Source organism: Lolium rigidum, chromosome 7, assembly GCF_022539505.1.
Source record: "Lolium rigidum isolate FL_2022 chromosome 7, APGP_CSIRO_Lrig_0.1, whole genome shotgun sequence".
NCBI lineage: Eukaryota > Viridiplantae > Streptophyta > Magnoliopsida > Poales > Poaceae > Lolium > Lolium rigidum.
This window is the reverse complement of record NC_061514.1, coordinates 277,346,827-277,366,842: the sequence shown is the minus strand read 5'-3', so window position 1 is coordinate 277,366,842 and position 20,016 is coordinate 277,346,827. Positions and strand designations below refer to the sequence as shown.

The 20,016-nt window shown below is 44.8% G+C and overlaps 3 protein-coding genes across 3 annotated transcripts; 1 reads left to right on the top strand and 2 right to left on the bottom strand.

Moving 5' to 3' along the window:
- The first annotated feature begins 3,081 nt into the window (after positions 1–3,081).
- Positions 3,082–5,749, top strand: LOC124678803 (transcription elongation factor SPT4 homolog 1-like). The gene is made up of 5 exons (XM_047214657.1): positions 3,082–3,283; positions 3,678–3,769; positions 4,207–4,262; positions 5,437–5,498; positions 5,582–5,749. Exons 1-5 carry the CDS (start codon positions 3,149–3,151, stop codon positions 5,630–5,632), a joined length of 396 nt encoding a protein of 131 aa, XP_047070613.1. The 5' UTR covers positions 3,082–3,148; the 3' UTR covers positions 5,633–5,749.
- A 4,103-nt stretch (positions 5,750–9,852) lies between these two features.
- Positions 9,853–12,717, bottom strand: LOC124674282 (serine/arginine-rich splicing factor SC35-like). The gene is made up of 9 exons (XM_047210321.1): positions 12,613–12,717; positions 12,435–12,513; positions 12,178–12,257; positions 12,019–12,085; positions 11,226–11,297; positions 10,527–10,688; positions 10,377–10,442; positions 10,158–10,299; positions 9,853–10,071 (listed from the first exon to the last, which is right to left on the bottom strand). The coding sequence occupies exons 1-8, from the start codon at positions 12,686–12,688 to the stop codon at positions 10,179–10,181; spliced, it is 723 nt and encodes a 240-aa protein (XP_047066277.1). The 5' UTR covers positions 12,689–12,717; the 3' UTR covers positions 9,853–10,071; positions 10,158–10,178.
- A 2,748-nt stretch (positions 12,718–15,465) lies between these two features.
- Positions 15,466–17,656, bottom strand: LOC124675139 (copper-transporting ATPase PAA1, chloroplastic-like). The gene is made up of 4 exons (XM_047211207.1): positions 17,357–17,656; positions 17,171–17,224; positions 16,208–16,361; positions 15,466–15,799 (listed from the first exon to the last, which is right to left on the bottom strand). Exons 1-4 carry the CDS (start codon positions 17,594–17,596, stop codon positions 15,783–15,785), a joined length of 465 nt encoding a protein of 154 aa, XP_047067163.1. The 5' UTR covers positions 17,597–17,656; the 3' UTR covers positions 15,466–15,782.
- Between the last annotated feature and the right edge of the window lie 2,360 nt (positions 17,657–20,016).

The following is a 20,016-nucleotide window of genomic DNA, read 5'->3' as shown; positions in this document are numbered from 1 at the left end:
GTGCCCCCCTCTGCAGCTTGCCTAACTTGTAATTATGTGCACTTCGTAATTGACTAAAATTAGACGAATTTGGAACCACTAATTTTAATGTTTGTATGGCATATTGATCAATTTGGTTTATAATTGAATCTTTGGCCGAGTGGCCATAAAATGCGTAAGGACGCTAGGTGCCCCCGACTTAAATGGACACTCTAGACAAACAAAATGAGTACCTTTTATATGTTTAAAATACGTCGGACCGCTGAAGGTGCCTAACTGATAGAGCTAGGTGGCTAAGTCTGCATGAACTGACAATCTATCACGCAATAAGCGGGGCTACGGAACTATAATACAAGGAATTGGGTATGCGAAATGTAGGCGTTCGAAGTGACTAAATATGAGAATGATTTGAGGCAATTAATGAGTCCATTTGGCCGGCCGGTGTCTTCCTTTTGTTGTTTGAAATATATTATTACTCTCTACATGTTTCAAATTAGATGTAAAAAATCCGTGAAAAGTGATTCAGGTTAGAGAAAGTACAAATCTAAAAACCCGGTCATGGGATTCGGTCTCGTAGAAATTACAGTAATATTAGTATACCATTATCAAGAACTACTCACAAAAAGAACCTATCTGAACATCTACTTTTAGGCTCTCTTTGATCGTCCCAACATAGGTAATGCTACAATTCTGTCATATTGAGAATCTCAAAATTTCAGAGCTGCAGTGGAATCAGCCCTGCAGCTGCCTGTATGAACAATAATAACCCAAATTAGTTGTCATGACTTCGATCAAATTTTAGTCTAGATACTCTCATTTTGGGAAAAAAAAGGAAGGTACAGCACATAATTTGAAACGGAGAGAGTAAGAAATCGAAGCAGTGAGCAGCAATAACCAGCACCTACAATCACAACCTAAGAGACAAAATTCAGAACTGAAGATTCCATTGCCAAGAAGGTCTAGTGCTTGCCGCTTCTGAATGTTTCTCAACTTAAGCCAAAACTGACGAAGGAATGCTTGTTCTTTGGATCTTTCTCCATGTACGATTCTTGTGCTTCTCCAAGCTACAACAAAGCTCAAGTGTTAGCACCCATGCACATGACAACAAAATCTTACAAGTATTTTATCAACGTACAGTGATCTTACATGTCCTGATATGGTATCCTCCACGCTCAGTTTGCGCATAGTACGCTCGCCACTTCATTGTTTTCTTCTTACTTGCATCCAGACTATGCCAAAGAGTTGTCATTTCCGTCGGACTCAAGCTTTCCACTGTTGTCGTAGTACTTAGAATTCTTTTTCCAATATATAATTTCCTCAGCTGCTCATATTAGTCCAATCATTTGCCATGAGAGGCACGATTCGGTACATTCCTTAGCAACCAATTTCTTTTAGTAAATTGGATAGAAACTGGCCTTTCCCCCGAACCCCCGCGTCGCCTAACACTAGGCGGCACGGGGCGATCTCCCGCCGCCGGCCGCTGCCACCTCCCTCCTCGCCCCGTCCTCCTCGTCGCCGCCGGAAGACCCGCAGGGCAAAGCCCTGGCGGCGACGGCGGGGGCGGGGGGCTTCGTCCATCGCGCGGTGGAGGCTCCCCTGGCGGCGGCGATGTACGTCTTCGGCGATTCCGGCGGCTCCGGCAGCGAGCTGGCGCGGGAGTGCGGCGGCGTGGATGTCTCCACGGTGGTGGAGCATCCTCCAGCGCGATGGATCGCCCTACTGGCGGTGGATCTTCGGATCGCCGGTGGTAGGGGCCCCTAGGGTCTCGGGAGGCGCTGCCGAGATGGTGGAGGCGGCGTCGCGTCGAATAAAGGTGCTGGAGCTCGGTCCCCATCTCGGCAAGGCCACGTGTGGCGGCGCCGGCGAGCTGCTGGCCTGGTTTCCTCTCAGATCGATGGATCTGGGGAGGGTGGTCTCTCCGGGCACAGTCGTATGTCGACTCTATCGTGGAGCTTTGGGAGTCGGAGGGCGGTTGTTAGTGTTGTCTTCCCCTTGGCCGGCCGTGGTGGCGAGGGAGGGGAAGGGGACGGTATAATCGCCTTCCTCGTTAGGGTTTGTGTTCTTCTAGTGGCTTGCGGCTGTCATGTTCTGCAGCCTTCTTCCGGCCGGCCTTGGTGGCGAGGGAGGAGGCGGTTCGACGTGGCGACGCCAAAATCGGCCGGATGGTCGGGAGAAAGACCCTTCTTCTTCCTTGTCGGTATGATTTGCTTCGTCGTCGTTCTTCTTCTTCCTCGGCACTGATGCTAGAGGGAGTTTCTGGTTTGCCCGGGCGGATGGCCCGGCCGCGGTGCTGGACCGGTCGGTTGACTCGAGTTCCCTTCCTTCCGGAAGGGACACTTTTCGCGGTACTCAAAGCCAAAGATGGCGACGGCTGCTGCAGGCGTGTTGGATTGGTGTCCATGCCTTCTCGGCGCTGGTGTCAAGGAAGGAGGAAGCATCGTGGTGGCAATTACACCGTGGTCAAAGATGATGACCTGCTTGAGCTTGGTTGTAGTTCTTTCTGCTGCAGGGGTCTTCTCTCAAGTTTATGAGATGATGACACAGGGCTCTGGAGATCTTCATGGGTTATGGTGGTCTTAGGGTGTTCTGGGTGTTCTTGATCCTTTGTGTTTGTGTTTCTCTGTACTTGTAAGGGTCAACAAATTTGTATCTTTCCGTGATATGAATGCAGAGAAATTCTCAAAAAAAAAAAATCTTTTAGTAAATTGAACATCCTATCTTTTTTAGCGAGATACTCGTGATCTAAAGGCATAAAAAACAGAATTCGAATTTTCTTTTCTGAAGTTGTGATGTAATTTCTTCAGTTCCATTCGGCTTTACCTTTGTGTAGAAGAAGCGTTTTACCAGGTAGGTAGTAACTTTATCTTTTTTTTTTTTGAGCGAAGGCAACTTCTTCAGTTCTTCATGTAAAAAAAGAAGAACTTACCCAGTTCTTCCTGCAATCCCCATTCCAGCCTAGTGGGCTTCTGAACCTTGGCATTCCAACAACCATCAACTTACCCGTCGGCCCAAACATCAGAAACAGGGCCCAAGCTGATCGATTCTGGGGTTCACAAATCGGGACTCAGAAGAAGACGCCAGAGAGCTCTACAGGCTACGGCGAAACGCAGAGGGGACGAGAGAAGCGAGCACCAGCGGAGCCGGAGAGGAGACGCGAGGCGAAGCAAGGATGAGGAGGGGCGGCGGAGGCGGCGGCGGGATGATGGACGACGAAGGCCGGGTTGAGCACGCGCAGATCCCCAACAGCTTCGGCCACGAGCTCCGCGCCTGCCTCCGCTGCCGCCTCGTCAAGACCTACGACCAGGTACCCACCCCCCGCCGCCGCCGCCGCCGCCGCGTTCCCCTCTCGATACCCGTCCATCTGGACCTAGGGTTTAGGCCGCGCACCGTTGGTTCAGTGAATCCTTGTCTTCGCGCTGAGTAAGCCGGGGGGGGGGGGGGGGGGGGCGGGGGGAGATTTAGGTGTCGGTGTCGAATTAGGGTTGCCTGATTTCTAAGGGGAGCGAATCGTCGTTGGATTGTACTAGGGTTTATTAGCCTGCAATGTTCTCGACTTCGACCTCGTACTTGGGTCTCGTGTAGATTATGCGGTCCGAAATTTGTGTGATTTTTGTGGGACGAAAACTCTCCTGGCAGAAGCTGATTTCTGTTGTTCATATTTACATCTCCTATATCTGATTGCTGTATGGGCTCTGCAGTTCAGGGAGAATGGCTGCGAGAACTGCCCCTTCCTGGATATGGACAAGGATCGTGACAACGTCGTAGGCTGCACCACCGCCAACTTCACTGGGTAATTCCATTCTACACTGCATTCATGTATAGTGTAATGGCTAGCAGTGCTCTCAGAAATTTTCTCCGGTCACGTTTTTCAAATTACTTTATGATAAGAGGAATTCCATTCTACACTGTATTCATGGTGTATCTTGTGCTTTAACCTGCTGCAAATTGGCCTATAAACATATAAGAGGAAGAAATAGTTGTGGTTTTTCTCTAACTTCCAGTCTTCCACTCTTTGGGTTGATTTTGGTGAATAGTTTATAAAGTCATTTTGCTGATACAAAAAACACATAGAATATATGTTCATGTAGAGTGACTTGTAGAATACAGAAAGTTAAAACAGTCATATACTTCCGATAAGAATGTGCTGCTGCTAAAAGATGTTATTTCCCCAGACACTGTTTATATAGTCCCGTGCTTCCCTTTTACTGATTTTATCGTGGCTTGCAGAATAATATCGCTGATGGATCCCAATAGGAGCTGGGCTGCTCGTTGGTTGAGAATCGGTGAGTTTGTATTTAAAATAGCTTTCGCACAGCCTGTACTTATATTTGTCTTCAAGTTACTTTCTCTTTTCTGATTGGTTTACTTTATGCTATTGCATTCCAAGTCCAGTATGATATGCACTGTTGTAGATAGCTAAGAAAACTGGTTAGGCCATGTACAGAGAAAGCTCTCCTTCCTACAATATGCTTCCTCCATTCCAATGAATATGGCGTTTTCTTTAAGTTTGATTAAACTTCTAGAATGAACAATCAACAACTATAATTATAGATACCATAATGAAAATATTTCATTATGTATCTAATGATATTGATTTTGTATTGTATATGTTACTGCTTTATTCTAAAAACTTGGTCAAACTTTACATAGTTTGACTTCTCAAAAATAAATTCATTGGAACGGAGGTAGTACTAATCAGTAAGGTTTATACATAACACTAGGTGGGGTGTCTGGATGAGAAATGCCTATACCCTTTAAGAACATTTTGACAGAAATAGGTTGTATTGTTCATAATCCATTGCATTGTCTTCTTGCTGCTCTTATGTTAGGCATGTCTAACATTTCACATTGGGATCTTGTTTAAACTGTAGAATTGCATGCTTGCTAACCCAAGTGCACTCTCTTGTTCCTTCTTTGTTTCCCTTCTGAAGTCTTCTATACACTTTCATGTACCACATCTTGATACTCGATCCAATACTTCCACAATTGTATGAATGGATCTACTTAAATTTAATTGATTTTCGTCTCAAAACTCAAGACCATAATCTGATTAACATTTTGCAGTGACGCAATCCTTGTTCAGTTACCTTGATTTACATTTTGTTTGCATGATTTCTGCATCGTGAAACAGCATCAATTTGATTTTCCTTATTTGTTGGCTATATCTACCATGTCACACCATTAATCTAGGTGCCGCCAGTGTCAAAAGAAGTCCCATACTAGGAGGTTCCACCAGTTATTATCTTTGAGTTAACTTGAGAGCTGCGCTGCCCGAGCATTGTCCTTTCTAATCATGTGAATCCTTTCAGTTAATTACCAGTAGTTCACAGTGCTGCTATGCATTACTCCGGTAGCCCTGGAATTGCTGGAGCCTGGAGGACCGTGTTTATCTTCTGTGTCATAACTCATACCCAGCCTAAAAAGATCTAAAAGAAGTGTTGCTTTGTTGGTCTGCAGGGAGATTCATTCCCGGGTGCTATACTCTGGCTGTTTCTGAGGAACTTCCGGAGGAGTATCAAGTAAGAAACTGCATGCTCACATTTAGCAACTGTGGCACGCTTGTACAATATATCACCTAATAAAAAAATCATGATCATTCCAGGGGATGTGCCAAGACAATGATGTGCAGTATCACCCTCCCAGGCGTGCGTGAACAAGCTGAAGTCGGCTCAAGATGTTCGCGTTGTCCTCATCCTGAAGCAGTACTATGTAGTTGCTCCTGTAATGTCTGAAACTACCAGTATTGATGGGTCCTTAGTGAATTGATCGCTCATGTTCATGTTGCCCTCATCCTGAAGCAGTACTATATATAGTTGCTCCTGTAATGTCGGAAACTACTAGTATTGATGGGTCCTTTGTGAATTGATCGCGCACATCGAAAAAAATAGCGCGCTATTTCGACGTTATAGTGGTGCTATAGCGTATTTGGAAAGTGAATGCAACGCTATGCATATTTGGCTTGCCATGACGCTAATCACACTATTAGCGGCGCTATGCACGCTATTTTTCGTAGTGTTATAGCGACGTTATTTTTATAGCGTTGTAGCGTGCTATTTTTGTAGGGAAATCGAGCTGACTAGCTATTTTAAATCTTTTGGCCTTCCTAAATCCCCATTCTAACCGTAGTTATTCAACCCGTTGGAAACCACAGAAGCACATCGACAATCGACAATTCCCACTCCCCCTCACGCGAGCGTACATGTTGAAGTTGAAGAAGAAGAATCAACATCACAACGAGTAAGAGCTACTGATGCAATATGCTTAAGAAGAATAAGTTGCTTCTAGTTTTTCATTATGATGAGCTGAATCAGATGTTGACCGAATGCATTATCCATCTAGTTCATCTAATTTTGATTAATTACTACTTCTGCTATGTAGTTGGCTCTTTAATTGTTTGTATGTTGGCAGGTTAATTAGTTATCTACTTGTCCACTTGTCTACTTGTTTTTTTAGATAAAAGGCACTCGAGTGCCCAACTTTGAATTAACAAAGCCACCAACGGCGAGAACGGTACAAAATGCTGAACCCAGCTTACAGAACGACACCACACACCCACACGAACTACCGAAGAAGCTACACCCGGAAGCGTGAACAGCGAGCTCAGCCAAAGCGCCTACGAGACTCGGAGAAGAGCTGGAGTCTACAGTGTCGGGCCAGAGCTCACTCGAGAGCAAGCCATTTTCACGCGTGCCTCAACAGACCTCCTCCGTCGCAGAAACGCCACCGGAAGCCGACCACCACCGGGGGCCAACCCTCGTTGCGCACAAACCGAACAGCAGCGCCAAGGAAGCTCGACAAGGGAAGGGGCACGGAGCAAGCCTTGCCGAAGATCGCCGAAGAATCACCTCCGTCACAACCATCGGTGAGCCTCGCGTTGTGGGTTCCAAGACGGTGTCTTCAAGAAGAGCACGACACCGGAGTGCCGCCACCGCCCGATCCGAGGATCTTGGGTTTTCACCCGGACGCGAGTAGAGGATCGGATATTGGCCTCACGGCGCCTTCAACAAGGGAACGCCGTCCGCGAACGACGCCGCCGTGGCCCGAGGGGCAAAGGTTTCCCTTTGGCAACATCACCACCAACTACACCCCACAGCACTCGACTCGCCGATCACCACGCCGCCCTCACGGCCGTGGTAACCATCCAGCACCAGAGTCATTGGCTCGCCCGCCAACCAACATGACTCCCACCTTCCAGGGCCGCCGCCCCGGCGTCCCAGCTCAGAGCTCAACGGAGAAAAGGAAGAGAACGAGTAGACCTTCGCAGCGAGAACACCGGACCCCCTGCCTGGAAGCATCGAACCTGACTGGAGAGAGCCCTACTGGAGGATCGGTAGACCAACAGCCCCCGTGGCTGCCGGCAACACCGGATCCGGGACGAAAGACGATGGCTTCGCATGGCACCAGGCCCCCGCCGGTCCGTGGGAAAGCCAACACGCCTCCAAGCACCTTCACCAACACCGGCAGGCAACCGCCGCCGGCCAAGCTTGCTACCAAGGCAGCACACCGCACCTGACCACCGCACGCACCCACCGAAACGGAGATCCCGACCGAATCGGGGTTGGATCTGGGCTCAGAAGGGCCCGGGCCCCTGCCCGGCCCGTGAGGCGCCGGATCCCGGCCCGAGGGCGGCACACGGGGTCGTCGCCGGCCAAGGGGGCCACCAGCACGCCGACGGGGCGACCACGTTCGTCCTCCCCGAGCCCGCCGAGAGAGGAGCTCGCGCCGCCCGAAACCGGCGGCCGCCGGAGCCGCGGGGGCCGCTCCGCCGGGTGACCGCCGCCACGAGCACGCCGGGGACGCGCCGTCTCCACGCCGACGCCGAGGATCCGCGCCGCCGCGCCCGACGCCTAGCGCGGCGCCCTCACCGGCCGTGGGTGGCCCGCGCCGCCACCACCGCGCGAGGGGAAGGGGCCCCGCCGCCGCCGGGCGCCGCACGGGCTTTGCCCGGCGACGCCCTCTGGCGGCGGCGAGACGGAGGGGAAGGGGAAGGGGGGGCTCGGGGAGGGGCGCCGCCACGGGCTCCCGGCCGCTCGCGGGAGCGGCGCGAGAGCGCTGGGTTTTCTTTCCTCGCCTAGCAGCAGTTGCCCACTGGTCTACTTGTTGGACTGATAAATATTTATCTTTCAGTGCGATCATGATTTTGTCAATTTCTTAGTATACAAACTACATTTGTTATTTTTTAATTTTTTTGTGAAACACTATTTTATAAAATAGCGCGCTATTAGCACGTTATAATCCGCTATTTGTTTAGCGTGCTATTTTTTTCCTTGATCGCGCACCTCTGTGCAGCTGGTGGGACAATCTGAATGACAGCTAGTTTAGTGCAAGTTTATAATATGAACTGCTTCCTATAATATTAGCTTATAATGCTGGGCGTAATTCAATCCAGGAGTCATTCTTGTGGTAGTAGCTTTGCACTTATAGGAAGATTCCAGTTTACAGCGCATTCAGAGATGCCAGTGACTAGCGACATCTTATCACTGCCATGGGGAAGAGCGTATGTTGCTGTTGTCTACACATGCACACTCATCATAAGTGAGGCAGCCACGTCATTACAGATCATATATTGAGGAAGAAATTGACGTTTCACAATGTCATTAAAGCAAGAAATCCACGCAAATTTATGCTTGAACAAGAGCACAGACGAGAACACAATGTCAAGCAATACATATGGATGAATATGCAGAACAAGGTCTAATGCATTTCTTTTCAGCATACAGAGAACAAGGTCCAATCCTTCAATTTTCCAAACTTCCAGTAAAAAGACATCATACATTACATCTCTGAAAGCATTATAAGAATCATCAAAGGTCTTTCGGGACAGCCACCATCAGCACATCAAGATCCACAGCAGACCTTAACTCAGCATTCACATGATCACATCTAGAGGGCATCAGGCAATCGACTGAATGTAATTTAGTCTGCAACTGAAAACAACTACCACATCTTTCGATTTCTTAAGAGTGTCAGCTGTAAATAGCAAATCCTAATAAACAAAATATATTTTTTACAGAAGCCCAACTTTTATAAAGTATACATAACCCCGCAAGTTTTTGAAAACGAACAGAGACAATGCGCCTCAGGTCGAAATTGGCTCTGATGTTTGCAAAACCGAACAATGCATACTTCTTTCAACTGGTTACCACATGCTACCAGAACCATTCTTACAGGAGTGGATGCCGTGAAAAGAACTTAAGGACAAGCGCTACTTATTTAGCATAATAAATCATAATTAACTAAATTGATTTCATGAGCACATTGGCATATATACTCTGTAGTCTATAAATAGAGTAATATCTTTTTAAAATGGCTTAAAAATCTCTTACCTTTAACAACAAGATTCTATAACCTTTAGACGCTAACTTCCACTTCTCAGATAACATCATCATATGATAACTTAAGTTAAAGTGTGATTAATCATTCAGAAGCTATGGTGCGTCATAAACGGAACACTAGAAATAGCGAACACAGAGCGTCGCTAAGAGAAAAACTAAATCATATCAAAATCTAAGTTCTCAAATCCTAGCATGCAGAATCATGGACAAAAGTACTTTTATGGTTGAACAGCTGAAGTAGTGAAACTCTGCTGAATCAATTGAACCTTACTTGTCAGCATAACAAGTGCAGACAGCAAAGGATGCAAGCAGGCAGCAAAATGATCAGCATCATCAAATCCCAGTATCATCATTAATCATCACCGCCATCACCAGCATCATCATCATTAGGGGATACAGCACAAACAATATCAACCGCAACAGCAACTAACTTGTGTTGGTCCTTTATCAACCAGCATCTTCTCACCACACCATGTAACTAGAAAGGTGCAAATTACCATTTAAAGTAAGTACCCAACACTGAAAAGGAGAAGTAATATTGAGTGCTAATTAAACAAGGTTGAATGGGAAGAAAGTGAAGTACATATAGTTCAAACAAGCATCCAGATATCCACAAAGCATTATCTGCAGCTTGAAGCAGCCACTGATATGAAGCCCCGCAGCATTTCAGTTGGTAACTAAACAGTGCTTGTAACTATAGTGTTCACAACCAAGCAACTGAACAGCCTCTGATAGGAGCAGCCCTGTTCCGTTCATCCTATAGAGAGAAGCACAAGTTATGTTTATCACATGTAAGATAATGAACTGCGATGACATAAATAATATTTTAAAAACTTAAGAGACCTCGGTCGTTTGATCTTCAGTTTATGTTGAAGGGCTACGAGAGCGTGGAGATCGGTCCTCATTGCGCTTAACAGGAGATCCCTCACGAGAAGATGGCGTCCTGCGAGGTGAACGACTAGGGCTTCTACGCGCAGGCGACACACTGCAAGCAAACATTAAATGGCATTGGTCCAATACAGCAAGATAAAATAAACAAAGTTGATTCCCAAATGTGCCTACCTGGCTCTGCCACGCCTGTTGTCATCCTCAGGACTGTAGCTGCGACTCCTGCTACGACTAGGGCTTCTACAGGCAGCCAATAATGTTTATTAAAAATAACGTACAGTATAATACAGCAAAAAACCACAGTGATCATCTAAATGTGTGTACCTGTCCCTGCCACGCCTCCTGTAATCATCAGGACTGTAGCTGCGACTCCTGCTACGATGATGATAATCCCTCTCTGTGTGCCTGTCACGTCCATATCGCTCTCTACTCGGACTCCGACTTCGCCTTCTCGAATAATCTCTGCCCCGATGATCATCGCGGTACCTGCAGATGTTGTACACATTTTTTTTACATCATGACAAGAAGAGCATATAACAAAGAAGGAAACACAATAGGTTTTGTCAATGCACTGCGCAATATCACAATCTGATAGCTACCTGAACAACAAAGCATTAGGAATTTAGCAGTACAGCTAGTAGCCAGTGCCCACCGGCGAAACTAGAAAGCAACAAAAGGAGGGCTACACTATTATGCAAATTTGACAAAATGCAATGTATGAATTGAAGCAAGGCATGGCAGCCGCCGCATTATATTACTCTAATTCTGGTTTGTATGTCAAAAATGAAATATGATATCTGCCAACACAACAGGGGTATAAAACCATGCCATGTACACTGACTTGATATTGCAAAACTTAGTGGATCTCTGTTACTTGCCCGTCTACAGCCCTATTTTTGCTGTCTTCATGATCCATTCTATTGAGGAGAATCACAAGCCACATGAAAGAAGCTCCTAGGGGAAACCGGGCAAATATGGAATATATGTGTATAAATATATAAAGATCTAGAAAAAAAGTATTACCCCCGTCTTGGACTGCGGCTTCTGGAACGACCCCTTGACCTTGGGAGCATTTCCATGATTCTCCCTTTTTGACTGCAAAGTTCAGGCAAAATAATATTATGTACAATTGTGGCTCTCCTTCATTCTTTTACATAGGACAATGTGCAGGAACTTTTGAAGAGAATCAAGTCTGACAACATAGTTTGCATGCCAACACACATATGCCAAGTTACCGTCACCACTATAGAAGATAATAAACGAGAAAATGCTTTAGAAGTAGTACCAAACACATCAGAGAGTATTATACTTCCTGCTTATTACCATTGCCAAGGGAAAATTCCCCTCAAAAAAAAAAAAAACAGTACATGGGCAGTGTTCAAGTTACAATAAAACCACAGGTTCATTATCCCCAGACTGAGTGTAATATGCACACAATTCATAATCTAGAACATAATAAGAACTGAACTGTTGAGGACAGAAAATTAAACGAAGGACAATACCCCAACACCATGTTGCACAAGGAGCAGATGTAACCTAACACTTCCGCAATGATGGTTAAATACAAGACAATTCATGGTACTGAAACAGAGCAAAATCTTCAAGACCATCAATTGTTTTGATCTAGCATACTGATTATTCCGATGCACGGTAAACGTTAATGCAGTGCCTAACATACATCCAACCAGGAACCAACGAGGTTTACATTCAGCAAATGACAGATCCATGTAGTATCACATTTGCTGAAAACTAAGTGCCAATATCCCGACCGAACCCACAATCAAGCCAGCGGTAAAGACGAGAAATCGTATCTTACATCCGCTCAGCGTTCGGGCCGTACTTGGCAAACTGCACCATCATCTCCCTCCCGTCTACCAACCTCCCTGAAAAGTAACCAAGAAAAATAGACCATGAACCCAAACCTAAAACAACATGTATGATATAAATTGCGAAATTCGTACGGAGAGGTACCAACCGTCCAGTCGATCGACTGCCTTCTGCGCCTCGTCCTCGTACTTATACCTCACGAAGGCGAACCCTCGCGAGTCGCCAGTCCTACAGAATAGATGTAGAAACACGAATTAACTTCCACAAGGGCACAACCCTAAAATTTCCGCCTCTGGTATCGGAGTCCTATGTGCTATACAGCCAAACCCCCACACGGCAGACACGGATCAGAGCTAACGAACCGGCGAGCGAACGAACGAACGAACGAACCGTAGCTTGCCTCACCTGCGGTCCCTGGGGATGTAGATGTCGACCACGTCGCCGTACTTGTCGAAGAGCGGGAAGAGGTCGTCAGCCGTCGTACCTGCGAGAGGAGCACGAACGGGGAGGATGAGACGGGGAGCTAGCCCGCGCGCGGGAGAAGGGAAGGGCGCGGCGGGGGATACGTAAAGGGGGAACTCACGGAAGGTGATGTTGAGGACGAGGAGGGAGTAGGTGTCGCGGATCGGCGGCGGGCCGGAGCGTCCGAAGCGCGACATCTCGCCGGAGCCGGCGGTGGAGGCGGCGCGCGGGCCGGAGCGGCGGTTGCGATTCGTGGCGAAGGGAGGGCGGGGGCGAGGAGCGAAGAGATGCTGGGGGAGGACGCGACGCTGGGTGGGTGGTCACACAAAACTTGGCGATCCTTCTAGGCTCTAGCACGCACGCGGACGCGGCACGACGGAAAGCACATAGGCCTGACCTGGTCGGCCTGTTTCTAGTGGGCCTCTCCCTCTGGATATCACATCGGACCGGGCCGGGCTGGGCCGACCATACCTCCCTTATCCGCACTATTCTAAAATTAAAACAAAAATGTTCAATTTTTATCATTGATGAAATCGCAAAACGATATTTCTGTGTTTCCAGAAGTAATATAAGCAGTATTTTCCAGTTCAAAACACAAATTTTTTTAGATAAAGAGTGCCTTACTTACTCAACGAAGCATAATACACCAGGCCTCTTCACAGCAAGGTGCACACAGCCGTCAAAACCAAGTATCAATGTGCCATAAAAATAAAAACAAGAAGAGTTCTTCACAAACTTATGAGAAGCTAATTACGCTATGGTAGCCGTAATCCTACGATTATGCAGCCAGCCATGTTGGGTAATAAACTTATTGGCCGCATTCTTCAATCGTGTAGACACCTCCGTAAAGAGGTTTCGGTCCTCCGATCGCTGCAAAAACGATCATAAATGGAGTGTATCCGTACATCGGTAGATGACCTGCATTAGAGAATAATTTTTATCGTTAAAAACCTTATCATTTCTACATAGCCAAAGCGACCATATAACGGCTATCGCTCCCACTCTGATAAGAACTTTGAACCTATGATCCACCCCATTCAGCCAATTGCTAAAAATATTTGCAACGCTACACGAGGGTATAAGGTTGAACCCATCTGAATGATTGATCATATAGATATCGCAAACCGACACTGGAAGAAAATGTGTTTTATTGTCTTTTCTTCGTGACAAAAACACATTTAGTACAGCCATGTCAATTGCGTTTGGTAAGGTTGTCTTTAGTAAGAATAACACCGCGAGGAACGTACCAAGCAAACACCTTAGCTTTCAGAGGTATCTTCATCTTCCAACTAGATTTATTATTTACAACGGGTTGAATGGGCTCGATTAAAGTTTTGTACATGGAACCAACCGAAAATACACCATTCTTGGTAAGTCCCCAGAGAAATTGATCGGGCCCATGTACCAAATGGTCTGAAGCTAATCTTTGTATTAGTTTATTCCAAGAAGCCAACCGAGATCCAATAAGATCTCGCCTGAACGTCACAGAAGGTGGGGATGATTCCATAACCTTGCGTAAGGTATCACCTTTGTGACGTACAATATTATAGTACAAAACTGGACATTATTCTCAGAGCGTGGTTGTTCCCAACCATTTGTCCTCTCAAACCTTCTCTCGGTCCATCTCTAATGGAGAAAGAGTCATGTGGGAAAAAGTATTTTTTTAGTTGCCATGAAACCGGCCCAAAAATGAGAGTCTCTAGATTTTCAATTAACCAGAGAGACCGCTTTTGAGCCAATATACTTTCTCCGCAACAAATTTTGCCAAACACCATCCTCGGTTAATAACTTGGCCAACCATTTTCCTATAAAGGTCTTATACTTAACTTCAAGATCGTGAACACCAAGTACACCTTGATCTTTTGGGCGGCAAACAATACTCCATTTAGTCAACCGGTATTTTTTCTTCTCACTATCTCCCTGCCAAAAGAATCTGGACCGGAGATAATCCAACTATGCAAGACTTCTTTAGGCAGCTGGAAGAAAGAATAAAAAAAAGTTCACTTATAACACTTTACCCGAGAACTTGTTGTTTCCTTCTTTGTGCAACTCCATGACCAAGCTTTGTAATTTCAGGTTTCCGTCCGATAGTTTACTGCACTTGAAATGAAATGAAAAAGCTAAACTTAGAGCTGCAATTGTAAAAACTTTAGCCATAAAAAAGTTCACTTATAACACTTTCCCCGAGAACTTGTTGTTTCCTTCTTTGTGCAACTCCATGACCAAGCTTTGTAATTTCAGGTTTCCGTCCGATAGTTTACTGCACTTGAAATGAAATGAAATAAACTAAACTTAGAGCTGCAATTATAAAAACTTTAGCCGTAAAAAATCAGCTTACGGAGTTACACTTTCTCTTCAAACATTATCAATGTATACATAACGCTATGCCATGTATACATGACGCTGTGACATGTAGACTTCCTCATTGCCATATTATATCGTGCATTGGTTTCCGTAAAACTCAAACTCGACTAACTTGACCAAGTTTATTGAGATAATTAGCGATATCTACAAACTAAATGTATACTATATTAAAATATACTTCATTATGAATCAAATGGTATTGATTTGATATTCTAGATGCTAATATTTTTTCTACGAACTTGATTAAAGTCCACATGGTTTGATTTCGAAAAAATCTTATACACACTATTCTGACATAGAGGGAGTAGACAGCAAGGTTAAAACTAGGGCTGCAAGCGGCAGGGAAAGCGGGGCGGATTCGATTCCAACTAGCACAATTTGTACAGAGTTATGTCGAGGACCGTAGCACAGTTTGAACCAAGCATGGCCTTTTGCGGGACATTGCAGGACCCGCGTTGGCAACTCTAGTTGAAACCTTGGTGGGTGAAACACGCGCCACAACTCTATCACCAGACTAGGTGATGGTTATGTACTCCGTACGAAATTTTGCAAGGGTAATTGTGATAGCAATATTATCATTATAGTGAAAGGCCACTAGCTGCTAAGCAAGAAAGAAATTCAGTTATAACATCTTCATCACGGTACACCCTTCATTGTAAGTTCGGTTGGCCATAATTAGACATTTGGTGAAACTCGTGGCATATAGTAGTGACTTGCACTAAGTTTGATGAGCAAAGGAAGCTACACTGCTTATAACACCCAGCACATAAACGCTGTAATCTACAACTGCGGAACTCAGAGAGCACCAGCAACTTTCCTGGAGACGCTCACAGCCTCACACATCTGATCTGTGGTGCATTCAGGTGCCCCGTCCTGGTCAACATCATAGCTCATCTGCTGCACTAGCGAGATTCGGAATCGTCTTCATTAGGCTTCACCTTGCCCTGTGATAGAAACTAAATTTTAGCTAGATGTTCCGATTTCAGAATGTTGGAGAAGTAATGATGCATGAACAACATTCAGAATGTTGGAGAAACATGACTCAACGACATTGCATGGCGAGTTTGCTCCTTTTTTCCCACATAGCTAGCTTGGTCTAGTGATGTACTGATGCGTATACAACCTATATTCAGTGATAGTTCTTTCGTGTGAAATGTGCGTTAGTATATTGAATTTGATTTAGGATACTTCAGCACCAGTATGATACATGACCAACCAAGTTTTAACATGAAGTACAGATGATACCATTTTGACGTACTTCAGAGTTGGACAATCATTCGCAGTATATCTTTATTTCTTCCAGACCTCTGTTTTTCGAGGGTTGGTCACACAATAAGTCAATGTATTTTTACCTTGTGGGCTAGACTCAAATCCACAAGTGCCAAGATGACTTGCAAGTTTCTCTCCCCAGTGCTTTTGCCAATCTTCTGTCAACTTGACCTCAGGAGTTGTCCACACTACAGCCCTTGCTTCCTTATAATCAACTGCTGCAGAAGTTACCTCAGGCTGAAAAAAGCATTGAGAATGGTCCAAGTGAGCAGAAGGAAAAGAGCAACAAAGAAGAAAAGGGACGATACAAAGTAGAAAATCTAGACAGACCAACATAGTTGACATCGGTATAGAGATAATTGTTTTAATGAAATGCCCCGTTAAACATATAGGGACGCAAATGTGACTCGTGCATGTTTTTCCCAATCTCTCTGGAGGAGAGGAAACGTAGTTGCAGCATAAGAGCAGCTGTCCCTCTCTTACTCATTGCTTCAATGAGTGAAACCGATCTGATATACGAAAGCAAGGAATAACTTACCCTCCCCTTGATTCATTGCTTTCCGATCAGTGGTGGAGGTACCCCCTCAACCCATGGCACAAGTTTCAAATATACAAAGACTTGGAACTATATCGTTTTACAATGGAAATTTATGACCCATGTGGTCTCAGAGTCGTCTTTGGACGGAAGGCTGGCGAGAACGTTTAGGAAGACTGTGTCTGTGCAAGCTATCCTAGCCTCTAGCTACTTGCCTAGATTTCATCAATGAATTGTGCTCTCCACATTCTATACGCAAACCCAATACACTGATCCGTTCTGCACTTTTTTTGGTTTCAGCTTCATTTCATTCCCGTTTTTCTTCAGTAAAAGCTACTATATGCGCTGGATAGGTATCAATTATGGAGATAAACATAAAAAAAGATTAACTGTACTTCTGCTACCGTGCTGAACTGCTTGCTCATTGCCTCATTGGTTTGGTCAACATATTTTTGCAAGAGAAATGGAGCAAAATTGCGATGGTAAATAGGCCTAGAGACGAGACGATTACCTGGCCCTCTAGAATCCTCTTCACACTGGAAGCGCACCCGTCGCACATCATGCCCTGCAAGAAAGACCCAGACAGCAGCGGGTCATGCCTGGACCCTAACCCTCCCGTGAAATTCGAAGAGAAGAACAGAAATGGAGAATCAGAGACCTCCGAATCGAAGCTAGCTGGTTGAGACGAGAAGTGTACCTGGACGCTGAGCAATATGGCCTCGGATGCGGGCTCAGCCGCATCGCCGAGCGCCGCCGCGACGGCGGTGACCGACGAGGTAACGCCACCGCGGGGACGCAAGACGCCAGAGACGCTGCTGGGGGAGAAGGAAATGGATGCGACGCGGCGAGCTCCGGCGAGGGGGGAAGACGAGAGGGGTCTGGACTTGCAGGGAGAGGGGAGGAGGGGAGAGAATCTCGTGATTAGCGTAGACTCCATTGGGATGCTCTGATTTCTCGTCCCGTCGTCCGAGATTAGCGGTTGTGAGACAGGGGGGACTTTGGGGAGCCCTGCTATACACACGACGTTTTACGTCCGACTAGTAAAAATGCTCGTGCGTTGCCACGGACAAGCGACATCACACATAAACAAATCAAAAATGTGGTTAAAATACAAAGATTATGTCCTTGATCTATGACATTGTTTCTAACAAGGTTACACCGAGCAATGAAGCCGAGTAGCAGCATCCATAGTAGGCAAGCGAATGGAAACAAAACAATTGTGTTGTCTCATGAACCTTACCTTTTTTTCGAATTTAAATTTGAGACAGATTCATTATGTGCGGGTGAAGCAGGGATGCGAAGAGTATTTCCATTGTGAGCAGGCAACTTTTGAAAAATATATAAGCTCATTCAAATGTGTAATGAATGAGAACTATCTAGGATTATAAGTACACCATTTTTTAAAATATTCTTGGAAAAACAACTTAATTATTTCAATTGCATTTTTAAACCATACACACAAAAATGAAGAACTTATTTCAGTAATTAATATAAATAAATAAAAAGATTAAAAAAAGTCATGGAATTTTTCATATCGCACCACACCATGTATTGACATAAAACAAATGTTTCAAGTGATGTAAATAGTTACATGCAGATTGTAGGGCGGCTCATCAATGCAGTAGTGTTTTTATTCTTTTTTTAAGGAACACATTAATAGCCTGCATCCCTTCTTCGTGGCGGGGAGATCATTAGGGGTACATACGGCTGCTGACTGGATTGAATGGACATACCAGGAAGAACTGGGGGTGTTAAAAATTGATAAACTAAACCTGCAGGTGCCGCGCATCTCGGAAACTAAATGATCACAACTCGTAGTTTGGTACATGGACATCTATTTTTAATGCCATGTCCATTTTATCACATTAACATGTTGCCAAAATAACAGCATTAGCTTACATATCACAATTCAAATTTCAGAACCCAAGAGAAAAGAATGAGTAAAACAAAAAATGTTACACTGTAATCCTTATCTTGAATCTTGAATCGCCTGCAACCCCTGGCAAACCGAAAATGATTACAATGCCATTTTTCTTGTGCAAATGGCAAGATACGGTGAGTTTCTGGTTTAAGTAAGATACAGAGGTAGAAATACAACAATCAAATCAGCAGTAGGAGAAAAAGGATTATATGCCAGACTTCACAGATCCTATGTAGAATACAATGTACACCAACACGTCTAGATCACCACAGTCCATTGCTCATCTTTATTCATACACAAAAATAGATACAACAAGGGTGCTCGAGCATGTTGGCTAGAATGCTCTTGCTAACAGTTCTGGGAAGTGAAACTAAATTATTCTCACTGACTCAAAAGAAAGGAATCTAACTATATATAATTACAGCTAAAAGGCTAGAAGTTTACTGTTCAATTTATTCAAACTGCACTTGAGACCAAACACTATCATATATCTTGATAACTAACCTGAAAAAAGCCCATTCTTTGTTTTTACACATGCTATATACTGCAAGAAAGGACTACTAAAGGAGCATCAGTCCCCACCCCACATTTCTTCCCTGCCAAACAAACATCTCTACCCGCATCACGGTCATTTCAGCCTAGTGGCTATCCCCTCATTAGTACTTCAGTATAAATGTAGTGACATATCAAGGTGGGATTTCGATTACATTTACAACAATGAAACACAACGCTTCTTATATCAAGAGTAAAAGCAATCCGATATGATATAAATAACATATAGCAACTTAACTGGAATGCTGGCTATATAACCATATTGCATATCTGGAGCTATACATGTTTGGAAGTTCCAAACATATAAGTACTTTATGAAAGGGTGGTGATATGATTACACAGGAATGTACAAAGTGAGGCAAATGCACTTCAGATAAAGAACACAACATGCACCCTATAAAGAGTGTACACCTGCTACCACCAACATTCATTCAAAATTCATCAATTATTATCGATATTACAGATTTCAAAGCAATGTTTGAAACCATGCAAGACATTGCTGTATTTTCCATGAGCGTAAAGGAAAAATAATAACACAAAAATACAGAGTACCAACCTCATACCTAGGGCATTCGACGAAAAAAAGTACTGAGAAACCTCATACCTGGACAGCAAGGGTACATCTTGTATCGGATAGCAAGTTTCCAGCATGGGTTGCCGGTCTGCAAAAGACATCAACACAATAATTAATAAGGGAACCAAATATGGCATTCAAAATTCACTGGTTTTTATCGGTATTCCCAAAGGTACCTAACAGAGAAAAGGTATGATCATTAACAGAGAAAAGGTACCTAACACAAACTTAGGAAATAAAAATCAAATATTTATTAGTCTCATAAACTAAATCCTAGAAACAAACAATTTGCATCAAACAACTGTGCCCT